Source organism: Hylobates moloch, unplaced genomic scaffold, assembly GCF_009828535.3.
Source record: "Hylobates moloch isolate HMO894 unplaced genomic scaffold, HMol_V3 SCAFFOLD_28, whole genome shotgun sequence".
In the NCBI taxonomy this organism is placed as follows: domain Eukaryota; kingdom Metazoa; phylum Chordata; class Mammalia; order Primates; family Hylobatidae; genus Hylobates; species Hylobates moloch.
The window spans coordinates 2,117,963-2,135,684 of NW_026652303.1; the positions used below are offsets into that span (position 1 = coordinate 2,117,963).

At 42.0% G+C, this 17,722-nt stretch overlaps 1 protein-coding gene across 1 annotated transcript in view; it reads right to left on the bottom strand.

Annotated features, from left to right (window-relative positions):
* Positions 1-17,722, bottom strand: part of LOC116463156 (damage-control phosphatase ARMT1) — a 168,163-nt gene that overhangs the window by 83,768 nt on the left and 66,673 nt on the right. The window contains exons 5-6 of the mRNA XM_058434481.1: positions 7,253-7,381; positions 5,424-5,680 (exon numbers count right to left, since the gene is read on the bottom strand). Of these exons, the coding sequence (XP_058290464.1) occupies positions 5,424-5,680; positions 7,253-7,381 (386 nt within the window). The remainder of the gene's footprint in view (positions 1-5,423; positions 5,681-7,252; positions 7,382-17,722) is intronic.

Sequence of the window (17,722 nt, forward strand, 5' to 3'; positions counted from 1 at the left end):
CCCATCGTCTGGGAAGTGAGTAGCGCCTCGGCCCGGCCGCCCCGTCTGGGAAGTGAGGAGCGCCTCTGCCCGGCCACCCATCGTCTGGGAAGTGAGGAGCGCCTCTGCCCGGCCACCTATCGTCTGGGAAGAAGTGAGGAGCGTTTCTGCCTGGCCGCCCCGTCTGGGAAGTGAGGAGCGCCTCTACCCGGCCGCCCCGTGTCTGGGAAGAAGTGAGGAGCGCCTCTGCCCGGCCGCTCCATCTGGGGGGTCTACCACGGAGGCCAGGAGCAATGTGGGGGCTGGACGTGGTGGCTCACGCCTGTGGTCCCGGCACTCTGGGGGGCGAGGCGGGTTGATCACTTCGGGCTAGGAGTTCGAGACCAGTCTGGCCAACTTGGCGAAACATGAAAAATACAACAGACAAACTAACCAACCAACTCAGTGACAACAAAACAGGTCTACCCTGGAGTCATACTCTAATTTTTTCTATTTTCCTCCCTTTCTGATCCTTTATCCCACTTTCTTTTTCTTCCTCTTCCTTCTCCCTCTTCTTTGTCAAATAGAGGATTGAGTTATTATCACTGATCCATATAAAGTCCCTCTCTCATTTATTTTAACTCCCACCCCCCATTTCTATTCCCCGACTTCCCATGTGCAACCTTCCTAATATGTTTGATACGCATCTTTTTGTTTGCATGTATTTTTAGAAAATGTTTATTGTTTTTTGTGTGCAAAAAAAATTAATAAAAAAAGAAAAAAAAAGAAAAGAATCACAGAAATGTAAAAATATGAATCACATAGATATTCATTGCAACTTGGTTTTTAGTAATTTTTTAAGTGGAACTAACCTAAGAGCCTGTAGAAATAGCAGAAGTAATTGATTGAGTAAATTATGGTATTTCAAGCAAAGGAACACAATGAGCCATTTAAAATTATGTACTAGGCTTGGCACAGTGGCTCACGCCTGTAATCCCAGCACTTTGGAAGGCCAAGGTGGGAGGATTGCTTGAGGCCAGGGATTCAAGACCAACCTGGGCAACATGGCAAGACGCCATCTCTACAAAAAAATTTAAAGATCATCTGGGTGTAGTGGCATGCACCTGTGGTCTCAGCTACAAAAGAGGCTAAGGTGGGAGGATCACTTGAGCCTAGGAGGTCAAGGCTGCAGTGAGCCATAATTGCGCCACTGCACTCCAGCCTGGGTGGCAGAGTGAAAACCTGTCTTAAATAAGTAAATAAATAAAATTATATACTGAATGAGTTTTTAAAATATTTACAACACATGGCCAGGCACAGTGGCTCACTTCTATAATCTTAACACTTTGGGAGACCAAGGCAGGCAGATCAGGAGCTCGAGACCAGTCTGGCCAACATGGCAAAACCCTGTCTCTACTAAAAATACAAAAATTAGCCGGGTGTGGTGGCACACACCTGTAATCCCAGCTACTCAAGAGGCTGAGGCATGAGAACTGCTCGAACCTAAGAGGTGGAGGCTGCAGTGAGCCGAGGTCATGTCACTGCACTCCAGCCTGGGTGACAGAGCAAGACTCTGTCTTAAAAAAAAAAAAAAATATATATATATATATATATATATATATATATATACACACACACACATATATATATTTAGAACATATGATTCAGTAAAAATAGTACACTACCTAAAGTCATTTGTATATGATTTTCTGAAAAATATGTTCAATAAAATATTAATATTAATTATAGCTTTTCTATAATCATAAGGTTTTAAGTAATTATTAACTTCTTCTTGGCACTTTTCTGTATAAAAAATATTTTTTACAATATGCATATAGTGTTTTTACTACTCATTTATTTAATAAATACTTATTGAGTACCCACCATACACCAAGCCCCATTAAAGGTGCTAAAGATACAATAGTAAACAAAAGAGATACAAATCCAGCCAGGCGCAGTGGTGTGCACCTGTAGTCCCAGCTACTAGGGAGGCTGAGGTGAGAGGATCACTTGAACCCAGGAATTTTAGGCCAGCCTGGGCAAGATAGTGAGACCCCCATCTCTGAAAAAAAAAATTATTGACCTCATGGAGCTTATGTTCTATTTGGAAAGATGGACAATAATCAAAATATTAATATATGTAAAATGTATAGTACATTATAATAGGACTAGAGAGAGAAAATTAAGCAGTAAGGAAAGAGGGGCAAGAGCTATTAGAGGAGTAAATTTTTAGCTATGTTATTCATGGAACATCTCACTTGAAAAGTGCCATCTGAGTGAAGACTTAAAGGAAACGGAGGCGGCCATGTGACATCTGGGGGAAGAGCCTTCCAGGAAAAGAAATTAACAATTGCAAAGATCCTGAGGTACGATGAGGTCTGTCAGGTTCAAGGGACAGCAAAGAAGACAGCGATCTGGAATAGAAAGAATAAGGAGGAGAATGGTAGCAAAACCAGGTCAGGATGAGCCTTTTGGCTCATAGAAAACACTGTCTTTACCCTGAATGAGAACAGAAGTCACTGGAGGACTCTGTGCTAAGAATTGACACGATCTAATTTGTGTTTTAACAGGATCACTCTGGCTGCAGGGGGCACAGTCAGAGGCAGGAAAACCACTGCTATGAACAAAATGTTTATGTCCTCCGAGAATTCATATGTTGAAGTCCTAATTCCCAATATGATGGTATAATATTTGGAGGTTGGACCTTTGGGAGGTAATTAGGTCATAAGAGTGGAGCCCTCATGAATGAGATTAGTGCCCTTATAAGAAGGGACACTGGCTGGGCGTGGTGGCTTATCCCTATAATCCCAGCCCTTTGGGAGGCTGAGGCAGACAGATCACTTGAAGCCAGGAGTCTGAGATCACCCTGGCCAACATGGTGAAACCCCATCTCTACTAAAAATACAAAACATTAGCTGGGCATGGTGATGCACACCTATAATCCCAGCTACTTGGGAGGCTGAGTCACAAGAATTGCTTGAACCCGGGAGGCAGAGGTTGCAGTGAGCCAAGATCACACCCACTGCATTCCAGCCTGGGCAACAGAGCAACACTCTGTCAAAGAAAAAAAAAAAAGAAGCAGCAGAAGAAGAAGGAGGAGGAGGAGGAGGAGGAAGGAAGAGGAGGAAGAAGAGGAGAAACATGGAGAGGTGATCTCTCTCTCTCTGCCGTGTGAGGATACAGCAAGAAGGCATTCATCTGCAAACCAGAAAGAGGACCCTCACCAGGAACTAAATAGGCCAACATCTTGATCTTGGCCTTCCCAGCCTCCACAACTACAAGGAATAAATTTCTTTCATTTAAGCCACCCAGTATATGGTATTTTTCTTATAGCAGCCCAAACCAACTAAGACAGAAATTAGTACCAGCAGTGGGATGCTGCTGTAACAGATACATATTACAATACTCCAGGGGAGAGTTAATGGTGGCTTGGATCAAGTTAGTGACAATAAAGGTGATAATGGAAAGCTGACAAAATTTAGATTTGTTTTGAAGATAGATATGATGGGATTTGCTGAAGAATCAGACATGGAGGGTGAAAAGAGAAAGAGAACCAAGTTTGATAGCAAGAATTTTGAAATGATCAACTAGAAGAATGGAATTATGAGCACATGAGATGAGGAAAAGTGCAGAAGGATTTTGTGGGAACACTGGGAGCTCCGTTTTGGACACATTAAGTTTGAGATGGGCCGGGCGCGGTGGCTCACGCCTGTAATACCAGCACTTTGGGAGGCTGAGGCGGGCGGATCATGAGGTCAGGAGATCGCGACCTTCCTGGCTAACACGGTGAAACCCCGTCTCTACTAAGAATACAAAAAATTAGCCGGGCGTGGTGGCGGGTGCCTGTAGTCCCAGCTACTCAGGAGGCTGAGGCAGGAGAATGGCGTGAACCCCAGAGGCGGAGCTTGCAGTGAGCCGAGATCGCGCCCCTGCACTGCAGCCTGGGCAACAGAGCGAGAATCCGTCTCGAAAAAAAAAAAAAAAAAAAGTTTGAGATGCCTGTCAGAGATCCACATGGAGATGTGCAGTAGCTAGTAAGATATGTGGTTCTTGAGCTCTGGGAAGGGATCCAGGCTAGACACAGAAATGTGGGAGTCACCAGCATTTAGATACTTAAAGCCATGAAACTAAATGATATCACGAAGAGAGTAAATTTAGATACAAATGAGAAGAGATTCAAGGGCGGATCCCTGAAGTATTCCAGTATTTGAAAGCCAAAGAGATGAGGAGAAACAGTGAAAGACACTAGATAGAAAGGTAAGATTAAAAAAAGAAAAAACCTAGGCATGTGTAATATCCTGGAAGCCAAAAGAAGAAGAAAGTGGTTCAAAGAAAAAGATCAACTGTAACAGATGCCACTGATTGGTCAAGTAAGATAAGACTGACCATTTAACTTGCACTGTGCTCTCACTGATGACCTTAATGAGTGGTTTCAGTGGAGCAGATTCCAGAGAGAGAAGAGAAATTGGAGACCATGAATACATACAACATTTTTTTTTTTTTTTTGAGACAGAGTCTCTCTTTGTTGCCCAGGCTGGAGTGCAGTGGTGTGATCTCAGCTCACTGCAGCCTCCACCTGTCCAGGTTCAAGTAATTCTCATATCTCAGCCTCTCAAGTAGCTGGGATTAAAGGCACCCAGCAACACACCCTGCTAATTTTTGTATTTAGTAGAGACAGGGTTTCATCATGTTGGCCAGGCTGGTCTCAAACTCCTCACCTCAAGTAATCTGCCCACCTCAGCCTCCAAAAGTGCTGGGATTACAGGTGTGAGCCACCACGCCCGGACATACATACAATGTTTAAGGAGTTTTTGCTGTAAGTGGAAGTAGAGAAAGAGGACAGGGGCTGGAAGTATTGGGTTGTTTTTTTAAGATGAAATAAGTAAAATAAATATCGTGTATTTTGTTACTAAAGATATTTAACTCATTCGTAGAATTTTAAAATATATTTTAGGAACAACTCGTTCCCAATCTTGTCTCAATAATCACCTCTTGTCAGAATGAAGTGTGGAAAACCTAGGTTTCATGAGTTCTCTGCATAAAGTAGCAATAAAATCTAATGAGGAATGTTCAGTGTGATCTGGAGTGGTCTAGCTTCTGGGATGTTTTTATAACTGGCTACTAAATAAATATCTACCTCTGTGTACTATCCCACCAGCTCAGGGTTAAACTCTACTTAGAGAAATCTTCGAAATTGTGTAAATAAGCATTTGCAGCCCTAATTGATAGGCTATAAACATGCTTAAGACAAGGCTGTATTTGTTAAGACTCTTGATGACATTTAGAAATGAGCCTTGGAAAAATTTGTCAAGATTCCAAAGATATTTGAGGTCAATAACTTTTTTTCAAATTCAGTTTCAGGGCCAAGTAATGCAAAATGCCAGTACGTTCAAAAAAAAATCTTGCTATCAGAAGCTAGTATTTTAATGCTAGCTAAAGCGAAAAATATATTGCGGTATCCTTACTGTAATTTTTCATTTAACTCTACAACTTTCTTCTTTAATTCTTGGTTCTCCTTGATTGCAGTGTGAGCTGTGATTTCTGTTCTGATTTTAGAAGTGGAAAGTGCTGCTGATTCTTCTTCTAGCTCCTGAACTCTGTCTCTCAAAGAGGTAAGGAGAGATGATTTTCTGGCATTGTTTTCCTTGTAGCTCTCCATTTCAGCTTTCAATTCTTGACAGGAGACTTCTTTAGAAAGCATCTTGGATCGGAGGTCTCGAAGCTAACACAGAAAAGAAGTTAAAAAAAAAAAAAAACCTTAACAACATAAGTTTGAAGTATCTTTAAGAAACCCAAAGCCATCATTTAAATGTTCACCCTTTTATTCATGACTTAATCTAACTTTATTTTCTTTTCTAATATTTGTATCTGTATTACCAAATGAGAAATTCTGCCTAAATAATGGACTTTATATTCTATCTTTTCCAAAACCAATTGAGCAATGTCTTAAGTTGTTTAGTCTCATTCAGGAGACATTTATGATGTTGATTGCATAAGCAATAAAATATTTTGCAATGGTCCACATTTTCTAAATCTGTATTGCTCTTATTGCTGCTGATAAACAGTTAGACAAGGAACCTACAAATCACATGATCTGTGATTTCACAGCCATAACTGTTCCCCACTTAAACACAGACTACTCAGTGTATCACTGTATTTCTCACACTTATCTTCTGGACTCTGTGAGTGATAAATAAAAATAATATTTCAATTTCTGGAAAAAAATGGGAGAAAAGAAAAATCCCTATAGGATTTATATAAAGAGAACATTTTAACTTTGATGAGTTCTGTGATATCAAAATGCTGAACAATATATATGCTCTATTGAATTAAAATGTCAGACCTACCCTATGAGAAAAAGTTACGAAAGCGTGTACTTCTTTGGAACTGTGAGTGTGCATACATACATTTATTCACACATACATTATCAACTCATCTTTCTATGGGGTCCTGGCAGCCTTAGTGAGAAATCACAGGCCAGTCTAGAACTCCCTGGGGCCACCAGGCTATAAGCAGAATGAGTTTAGGAAGACTCTCAGAAACTCCACTCTAAACCTGAGCTAGCCTACAGGGTAGATGAATCCCACGCTTCTTCCTAGAATTTCCCCAGCCAGTTGGAACTACCACAGGAAAGGGATTCAGAATTCCCTCCTAAGAACTCCAGATTGCAAGCAATCCACATTAAAAGAAGATATTCTGAGAGATGCTGAAAGTTCTCTGAGGCCCACGGAGCTTTACTTAACATCTTCAGGTGCCCCCAGATCTCTCAAGGCTGTATAGCTCCTCTGAGATCCAGAATTCAGCCCAAGCCACCTGGCTTTACAATCTGGCAAATGCATAACTTTTCAGGAATTCTAGGGGATAGACACAAGAGAACAAGTTTTAACTTTGCCAAAATTCTTAAATCTATATCCCACTGTCCTATTTCTAATCACTCCTACATTCTGTTTCTTTTTTCTTTCTTTTTGAGACAGAGTCTCGCTCTGTCGCCAGGCTGGAATGCAGTGGTGTGATCTCGCCTCACTGCAACCTCCACCTCCCAGATTCAAGCGATTCTCCTGCCTCAGCCTCCCGAGTAGCTAGTACTACAGGCGCTCACTACCACGCCCAGCTAATTTTTATATTTTTAGTAGAGACAGAGTTTCACTATGTTGGCCAGGATGGTCTGGATCTCTTGACCTCGTGATCTGCCTGCCTCAGCCTCCCAAAGTGCTGGGATTACAGGCGTGATCTGTTTCATTTTATAAGAAGCTAAGAAGGCCCATTTCTGAGTGATGGAGATGCATTATCTTACCTCAGACTGAGCACATTCAAATTTGACCAAAGTTGCTGCAAGTTCACTTCGAGCATTTTGAGCCACATTCCGATAGTGGTTTAACTGCTCCCGTGTGACTGGGACTTCCAAAAGATGATTGTAAGTTTCCTGGTAGAATTCCCCCAAAATACAAAACATAAAGAAGAGTGTTAAACGATCTTTTCTGTGCAGCTGCACAAAGCAAGATTAAAGGCAGAAGCATTCTTTGTATTCCAAATGTGTCAAACATGCTACACAGAGAAGTGTTATATTCAGACCATTTGGTTCTCATTCTCAAAGTTCAAAGGGAGGCAGGAGAAAGTTCAGGAACAAATGATGTGCTCCTCTAGGATGGTGATGAGATTTGTCATTTAAGAATTGGCCTGTGGCAGAGTGTGTTGGCTCACACCTATAATCCTAGCACTTTTGGAGGCCAAGGCAGGAGGATTGCTTGAGGCCAGAAGTTCCAGACCAGCCTGGGCAACACAGCAAGACCCTATCTCTACAAAAAGAAAAAAAAATTTTTTTAATTTGTCAGGCGTGGTGTCATGACCTGTAGTCCTATCTGCTTGAGAGACTGAGGCAGGAGGATCACTTGAGCCCAGGAATTTGAGGTTTCAGTGAGCTATAATTGCACCACTGCACCCCAGCCCAGCCAATAGAGAAAGACTGCCTCCAAAAACAAGACAACAAAAAAAGGTTTTCCTTCCACCCAGCTCAAATGGTATTTGACCTCTGCCCAGAATCAATAGACTCAACAAAGAATTATCAGAGGAGAACAATGCTACATCCTGTGTAACTAGGGACAGTTTTCGTTGTTTTTCTTTGTCCAGATCACAAAGATGATCAACTCATTTCTTGTCTGTTGATTAAAGTGTCTCATTTATTTATCAAAGAGATCATGTGATCTAAATGTAAAAGTCTGTCTCCTTTGTAACTATTCACTATGCCTTTTATACTCAGTCTCATAACCTCATAACCATGATATTCTCAATCTCATAATCTCATATCCATGAATCATGAAGGCAACTGAAATGAACATGTGAGATGAGACATGGCTGGGTCACACATGGACAGCCCCTGCCCATCTGGAAGGGAACAGATCTCAGCTCCACTGATGTTTGCAGATACAGAAATAAGGAATTTCCAGCCTGGCCAAACCACTCCAATTTGGGAATTTCCAATTCCAAATCATTCCGGTTTTTCAAGACAAGCCATACATCCAGACTTTTTGAAGTGTAAATTCCCGGTTTTTGCAGGTTGGCAACTGATTTAAATGTTTAAAAAAGAAACACATATGAATCAAATAAACACACCTGCAGAACAGATTTTGTGGGTTTGGCCTGTGGGCTGCAGACTGAACCCTCTGGTCCCGTTTCCATCCCACTCATGCCATATGCCTGCTTCCTTCAAGAATTATTACTGAGGTTGGATATCTACACCACCTCTATGGAGTTTCCAAGGCCTGTGGTCTTTGTGAAAGACACAGAAGAAAGTCATTCGTTTTTGAAGGAATACGAAAGAGGTCACATAAAGGAGGATTTCCCGGAGTATCGAAATGGCCTCAGGAGGCTCAGCGATAAAATCTTTTTAAGACTGCCAGAGACTACTCCACTGCCAGCAACTACTGTTTGATATAGTCATGAATGCAAAAGTCTTCTTAAAGCTCATAACTTTTCAACAAGCGTCATGACCTGTGTGATTCAATCCACAAAATGCCAAACAAAACCTACAGAGCTCTTAGTAATAGCTAGTGTTTGCCAATCATAGCACAACCAAGAAGATGGTAGATATGTACTCTGGGGAAAAAGCATAAAAAGTTTAACTGAATCTCTTATTAGAGAACCACATCCTGTTCAGACTCATTCAATAGTCGGAGGGTCTTCTCCACCCTGACCACCACGCCATATTTTCTAAACTAGGCCGTATGAGGACATAGGTCACATATAAGAGATTTCACCTATAGTATGTATGGCATACCATTTTATAACATTTATTAGGAAAATAAGTTTCCCAATGGCTATGATTATTTGATTATTTCTTTCAATGACTAACATCTCTTTTTTTTTTTTTTTTTTAAAGAAAAGAAGCTAGGCCAGGTGCAGTGGCTCACGCCTGTAATCCCAGTGTTTGGGGAGAATGAGACAGGAGGATCACTTGAGCCCAGGAATTCCAGACCAGACTGTGCAACAGTGAGAATCCCATCTCTATGAAAAATTAGCTGGGTGTGGTGGCATGTTCCCGTTGTCCCAGCTACTTGGGAGCCTGAGGTGGGAGGAGCGCTTGAGCCCCAGGTGGTCAAGCTGCAGTAAGCTGTGATCGCACCACTGCACTCCAACCTCAGCAGCAGAGCAAAACCCTGTCTCAAAAAAAAAAAAAAGAAATGAATGAAAGAAAGAAAAGAAAAAAGAAAAGAAGCGAAGCTATATATTAAGATATTATTCCCTTGACACTGGAGTAGGGACTACATTTGGAGAGCTCTTTTGATGACTGAGTTTAGAAGGTAGTTGCTGGATTTACATCACCCTCAGAGTCCAGCATTCTGGAGATTATCCACCAAGTAATATTTACTGATAGCCTACTCTGGATCACGCAATGAGCTGACAGTCTAAAAGGGGAAAGAGAATTTATCAAACAACCACACTTAGAATTGTATAATTACAAAATGAAATAAATGCAAGGAAGGCAAAAAGGCAGCTAACAAAGGAAAATGACTTCAGTTGAAGGAGGTGGAAGGAAAGAGTTCCCTAAAGAAGTGATGAACTTTTTTTTTTTTTTTTTGAGATGGAGTTTCACTATTGTTGCCCAGGCTAGAGAGCAATGGCGCGATCTTGGCTCACTGCAACCTCCACCTCCCAGGTTCAAGCGATTCTCCTGCCTCAGCCTCCCAAATAGCTGGGATTACAGGCATGTACCATCACACCCTGCTAATTTTGTATTTTTAGTAGAGATGGGGTTTCTCCATGTTGATCAGGCTGGTCTCGAACTCCCAACCTCAGGTGATCTGCCTGCTTCAGCCTCCCAAAGTGCTGGGATTACAGGCATGAGCCACCACACCCAGCCAGAAGTGATGATTAAATAAGAATGAAATAGTCAGCCAGGTGCGGCGGCTCACACCTGTAATCCCAGCACTTCGGGAGGCCGAAGCAGGCAGATCACAAGGTCAGGAGATCGAAACCAGCCTGGCTAACACAGCGAAACCCCGTCTCTGCTAAAAATACGAAAAAATTAGCCAGGTGTGGTGGCAGGCACCTGTAGTCCCAGCTACTCAGGAGGCTGAGGCAGGAGAATGGCGTGAACCTGGGAGGTGGAGCTTGCAGTGAGCCGAGACCGCACCACTGCACTCCAACCTGGGCGACAGAGCAAGACTCCATCTCAAAAAAAAAAGAAATAGTCAAGAGGTATTGAAGCAGGAGCTGCCCACATCATTCAAATAGCAAAAAGTCCATGCAAGGGCCCTGTGGCAGGGATCTGGCCCATGCCGGCAAGGATCTGAGAGAAAGCAGCGATGCCTACAGACAAACACAGACAAAACATCGTGGCAGCAGGGCTTGAAAGGCAGCCCTGAGGCCATTAAGATATTTTGTATCTGGTAGGGTTTATTTTTCAGAATAACCCTGGCTATTTCCCATATGAAATTCAAAATCTTCTTGGAAAATTCCAAAAAATTTTATTGGTATTGTTATTGGGGTCATGTTAATTTTATAAGTAAACTATGGAGAATTTATATGTTTTAAATGTTGAGTCTTCCAACTAAAATCATTTTTCTCATTTGTTCAAGAAGTCTTATTCTTTTTTTTTTTTCCTTTTTTTTTCTTTTGAGACAGAGTCTCCCTCTCACCCAGGCTGGAGTGCAGTGACGTAATCTCGGCTCACCGCAACTTTCGCCTCCCAGATTCCAGCAATTCTCCTGCCTCAGCCTCCCGAGTGGCTGGGATTACAGGCATGTGCCATGACGCCTGGCTAATTTTTGTATTTTTAGTAGAGACAGGGTTTCACCATGTTAGCCATGCTGGTCTCGAACTCCTGACCTCAACTGATCCACTCGCCTCAGCCTCCCAAAGTGCTGAGATTACAGGCATGAGCCACCACACCCCACCTATGCTTCTGTATTTACAAACCCTTTACAATAACTGTATTGCTTTCACAATTAGAATAAACATTCCCTCTTAAATTTAAAAACAGAGACAAGAACTGACAAACATCACCAACCCTGCTATGCTGTATCTTTATGAAGAAGGTGATGACAAAGAAACAACCATAGGTAACATAGACTTGAACAGATATGAAAGCTGACATCTTGGGGGTTTTCTCTCTTAATTCAGTCCTCCTGGACTACATAAAATTTTCTGAAAATTCTTCAACTTTTCCTGTATCAAACAATCTTCCCTTAAAAAAATTTTTCCCCTATTTAAAATGGCAAGATTAAATAAAAACTCATCCATTTGTCCTCACCTGAGGACAATCTAAGTTATTAGGTACCTCTCAGCTAACCCATGAAGCAATTTTAGATTAGTTTTAGAGAGCCAACTACATATGATTTGATTCTGCTACTGATATTATTATGATAATGATTGAAATTGTCTCACGGGGTGGCTCATAGTCTTTTCAGAATAAAGGATGGTTTCAAAGCTCAATGGCATAAAGCAAAGATAAGCTTATTCATAATTTAGTACACAATGTGCCCAATTATCTGACCTGGGGACAATGTCTTGGGCCAGTCTTGCTACTATGGTATTTAGTTGTCTTATTATCCCATGGACGAAAAAATAAGAAGAAAATCACTGTCTGCCCCTGACACACAAAAGCTCCTAAATCCATTCCATTCTTATCATTCTATCCCATAACCAATCTACTCTTTGTCCCAGCATTATCCCATGCTGCAGTACACAATCGTATTACCGCAGGCTCTTCCATTATGGAATGCCTGCTTGTGCCTGTCTCCTCTCTCCCTCTCCCTCTCTCTCTTTCTATTTCTCTCTCCCTCTCTTTCTCCCCACGTCCCCACCAAGCTTCCAGTGGTGCCCAGTAAGCAACTCCTTCTAAGAAGCCCTCCCCTACTGTCCATGTTCTTCTCACTACAAAAAGTTTCTTCCCTAATTTACAGTGTATACATTAAATCTTGAAAGTTGCATTTCTCCAATATAATCATTCATCCTGTCAATTTTTGACTATTTGCAATTCTCCCCACTTGGGAGGACTTTCCTGGCCCTCCTGGTTTTCTTCCTTCTTCTGTCTGCTCTTGGTTTCTGGGGCCCACTAGAGCCTGCAGGGGAGAGTGTGGCAGCTGTGGGATCCAGAAAATATATCTGAGTGTCTATACTTCAGCAGCTGTGGGAAAAGTTTTGGAAGAAGACATTTCTGCATAAAATCAAGTACGGTGAAAAAGCTGATCATATTGTTCTTACATTATTTTCCCATCTCTTTTCCCTTGGATGTTACTCTTATTCAAATAAAAATCCTTCTAATATAGCTAAGCTCAATGGCTCACACCTGTAATCCCAGCACTTTGGGAGGCTGAAGCAGGCGGATCACTTGAGGCCAGGAGTCCATAGCCAGCCTGACCAACATGGCAAAACCCTATTGAAAATGCAAAAAAAATTAGCTAAGCATGGTGATGCACACCTCTACTCCCAGCTACTCGGGAGGCTGAGGCACAAGAATTGCTTGAGCCTGGAAGGCAGAGGTTGTAGTGACAATGATGGTGCCACTGCAATCCAGCGTGGGCAACAGAGTGAGACCCTGTCTCAAAAAAAAAAAAAAATTCTTCTAATTCAACATCCTTGTTGAAGTGAATGCAGTGCTCTAAAATATTCTTAACACTCTTGCTCCCCTGAGTCTTCTTTTCACTGGGTGGGCAGGGGCTGCACTTAGAAAAACTTTCACTCTTCACAAAACAATCTTGTTATTCCCTCACCTAAAAATCAGGCAATTAAGGCCTAAAATGGGAATTCTATTGCTGGATAGAAAACAAGTAGAAGGCCAGGGGTGGTGACTCATGCCTGTAATCCCAGCTACTCAGGAGGCTGAGGCAGGAGAATCGCTTGGACCCAGGAGGCAGAGGTTGCAGTGAGCCAAGATCACACCACTACACTCCAGTCTGGCAACAGAGCGAGACTCCATCTCAAAAAAAAAAAAAAAAAAAAAGCCCAGGTGGGGTGGCTCATGCCTGTAATCCCAGTACTATGGGAGGCCAAGGCAAGCAGATCACTAGGTCAAGAGATCGAGACCATCCTGGCCAACATGGTGAAACCCCATCTCCACAAAAAATACAAAAATTAGCTGGGCGTGGTAGCGCATGCCTGTAGTTCCAGCTACTAGGGAGGCTGAGGCAGAAGAATGACTTGAACCTAGAAGGTGGAGGTTCAGTGAGCCGAGATCATGCCACTGCACTCCAGCCTGGGCAACAGAGAGAGACTCTGTCTCAAAAAAAAAGAAAAAGAAAAAGAAAATGAGTAGAAGACAGATGAAAGAAAGAAAGAGAAAAAGAGAGAGGAGAGAGAGAGAGAAGGAGGGAGGGAAAGAGGGAGGGAGGAAAGGAAGGAAGGAAGGAAGGAAGGAAGGAAGGAAGGACGGACGGAAGGAAGGAAGGAGACTAGTACCAGATCTGGAAGCAATGATTGCTTTCTTTGCTGTATAATAAATAAAAACAAATTTAAAGTATGCTTAGTGGAGGGATATGTAAAATGTCCCAGCTACTGCAGGAGACACTTTTCTTTACTGTATAATAAATAAAAACAAATTTAAAGTAAACTTAACGAAGGGATATATAAAATGTCCCAGCCACTGCAGGGGACACTTTGGCATATACCCTGTGACCCACAGTTCTACTTCTAATTTCATATGCATGTTCATGTTCTGTAAGTGTCCATCAATACAGAAATTAGTTAACTATAGTGTCACGCATGTCTGTATGAAGAGACCACCCAACAGGCTTTGTGTGAGCAATAAAGCTTTTTAATCACCTGGGTGCAAGCGGGTTGAGTCCGAAAAGAGAGTCAGCAAAGGGTGGTGGGATTATCATTAGTTCTTAAAGGTTTGGGATAGGTGGTGGAGTTAGGAGCAATTTTTGTGGGCAGGGGGTGGATCTTACAAAGTACATTCTCAAGGGTGGGGAGAATATTACAAAGTACCTTCTTAAGGGTGGGGGAATATCACAAAGTACATTATCCCAAGGGTGTGGAGGGTGTATTGTCATAAGGTCAATTGATCAGTTCGGGTGGGGCAGGAACAAATCACAATGGTGGAATGTCATCAGTTAAGGCAGGACCTGGCTATTTTCACTTCTTTTGTGGTTCTTCAGTTGCTTCAGGCCATCTGGATGTATACGTGCAGGTCACAGGGGATATGATGGCTTAGCTTGGGCTCAGAGGCCTGACATATAGTACATTCATAAATGGGAATCTCCAAAGCAGTTAAAAGAATCAGACTAGGCCAGTTGTGGTGGCTCATACCTGTAATCCCAGCACTTTGGGAGGCTGAGGCAGGCGGATCACGAGGTCAGGAGATTGAGACCATCCTGGCTAACACGGTGAAACCCTGTCTCTACTAAAAATACAAAAAATTAGCTGGGTGCAGTGGTGGGTGCCTGTAGTCCCGGCTACTAGGGAGGCTGAGGCAGGAGAATGGCATGAACCCAGGAGGCAGAGTTTCCAGTAAGCCGAGATTGCACCACTGCACTCCAGCCTGGGCAATAGAGTGAGACTCCGTCTCAAAAAAAAAAAAAAAAAAAGAATCAGACTAAATCCATTTGGATCTATTTGGAGATAAATAGATCTCAAAAACATACTGTTTTTTAAATAAAGTAAATTAGAGAACAAAACTAACAGTATGATACCATTTATGTCTTAAAAGTACATACCAAACAAAATATGTGTATAGGCACAATGAAATGAAAAAAATATTTTTAATGGTCTGAAGGACACTCACCAAACTTATATCATAATGACCTCTGAACAATGGGAGAAGATGATCAAGATTAGAGGCGGTTGTCAATGGAAACTGTAGCTTCATTTGTAATGTTCTAATTTTTAAAGAAAAAGTGACTGTAATTTTAGTATTAAAATCAATTTCTTAATTAAGTAAAAGACAACTGGAAGCATGTTTTAAAAGTCCAATTAATTAGGTTTTCAGTTTTACATCCTAATATTCATATACTGCAGGCTTTAAGAATCTGAAAACTGTTTGTGAATTCCGTGTTTGTGAATTCTTTATTGGCTGCAGAGGCCACAGGAAATCCTGAACTTGGACCCCTGCATGGTCAAAGGAGAAGTCAAAAGAAGAATCACTGAGTTCCAGCTGAGAGAGGAGAAAGGAAGAAACTAGTCAGGCAGACAGTTAGGGTGGGTCCTTGGATGAATTCTTTCAAACTGAAGAACAGCCTGCAGGATAAGGGAACTTGCACAGGGGGGCTTGCCCAGACATGCCCTCAATGGAAAATTCCATCCCCTAACACATGCACAGTAAGGAGAACAAAGCAATATGGAGTAACTTAAGCTAAGGGCCCACATGTGCACTAGGAGGTCAGGGTGGAGCTACCAGAAATTTGCACCTTATGCAAATGAGATGCCCAGCCCTCATCGGTTTCTTATAAAAGCCTTTGCATTCAACTTCAAAAACCAGCAACCCTCTTCTGGGTCCCCTCTCCCCTGCAGTGAGCTTTCTCGTTTCGCTTATTAAAATTTTGCTCCAACCTCACCCTTTAATTCTCTTGGTCCTGTGACAAAGTACTCCAGGTGATAACTCACACAAAGAGACCAATACATTGTGGTGCATTGGCCAGACTGTAACACAGCAGTGTTTGCAATGCTTTTGTTGTGCAAGCACACATTTTGACTACATTTGGGACAGGAAGTTCATTGTTAAAATAAACGGAATATAAATAGTGTTCTGGCCAAAAGATTAAGTGTCTTCAAGGATTAAAACAAGAATTCAATTTTTTTTTTTTTTTTTTTTTTTTTTTGAGACAGAGTCTCACTCTGTCACCCAGGCTGTAGTACAATGGCACAATCTCAGCTCACTGCAACCTCCACCTCCTGGGTTCAAGAGATTTTCCTGCCTCAGCATCCGGAGTAGCTAAGATTACAGGCATGCACCACCATGCCTGGCTAATTTTTGTATTTTTAGTAGAGACAGGGTTTCACCATATTGGCCAGGCTGGTCTCAAACTCCTGGCCTCAAGTGATCCACCCGCCTCAGCCTCCCAAATGCTGGGATTACAGGCATGAGCCACCATGCCTGGCTGCCAAGAATTCAGTGATTTTTAACATTTTTATTAACTGGAAAAACATCTCCAATTAGCAAAGGACATGCCAGAGAGAAAATTAAATAGCTTCTGTCTTGCACTAAATCCTTACTTTATTTTCCAAGGTGTCCTTAGCTCTGCCTGAAGAAGGCTCAATAAAAATAATGCTGCTTCATCATTTCTAGGACCCACTTCTTCTGTTAGACAGAATCCATAGCATCCAGCTGCACAAACTCCTGAGAGCAACAGAGCCTCCACAGTGGCCCATTTTGTAAACACATGAGAAGAAAGTGGGAAATTGTAGCAGAATGTAATCTCCCCATGTCTCACTTTAGCAGAAATCAACCTTCCTGTAACAATTCTACTGTAACTGGAAAGGGGTCCCATTCCAGACCCCGAGAGAGGGTTCTGGGATCTTGTGCAAGAAAGAATTCAGGGCAAGTCCACAGAATAAGGTAAAAGCAAGCTTATTAAGAAAGTAAAGGAATAAAAGAATGGCTACTCTCTAGACAGAGCAGATAGAGCAGGGCATTCTCGAAAGCAAGAAGAGGAACGTGCACACCTTAGGTACGATGCTTGTTTATATGTAAGGTTGTTATAAAGCTTCAGTGCTACAAAAGGAATAGCACTTGAATATAACATTTTCTTTTTAATTCTCAGCAAGGCAAGTTACTTCTATAGAAGTGTGCGCCCTTAAAGACGGAGCAATGGTGAGCGCACACTTGGACAAGGGAGGGGGAGGGGTTCTTTTCCCTGATGCACGTGGCCCCTGCTGCTGTGTTGTTCCCCTATTGGCTAGGGTTAGACCGCACAGGCTAAACTAATTCCAATTGGCTAATTTAAAGAGAATGACAGGGTGAGTACTTTGGCGGGAGTCAGGGCAGAGCAGGTAGCAGGTAATTGGAATGAGTTAGGGTTGAGTAGGTGATCGGAATGAGTCAGGGTGGAGTAGGTCATTGAAAAAGGTTGCTTTACAAGGAAGTTAAGTTTAAAAGTAGAAGGCAAAGAATTGAACATACTGACATATTAATCTTTGTAAAGAAATTGAGAACTCATATCTAACAAGATACACTGCTTGTTTATATGTAAGATAACAAAGCAAAAAACACGAGGAAGATGTTCTCTACAAGGCCTTGCAACAAAGGGTTGTTAATCTTTGTGTAACTACTGTCTTCTGCAAGAATCTATAGTATTATCTTTTTTTTTTTTTTTTTTTTTTTTTTTTT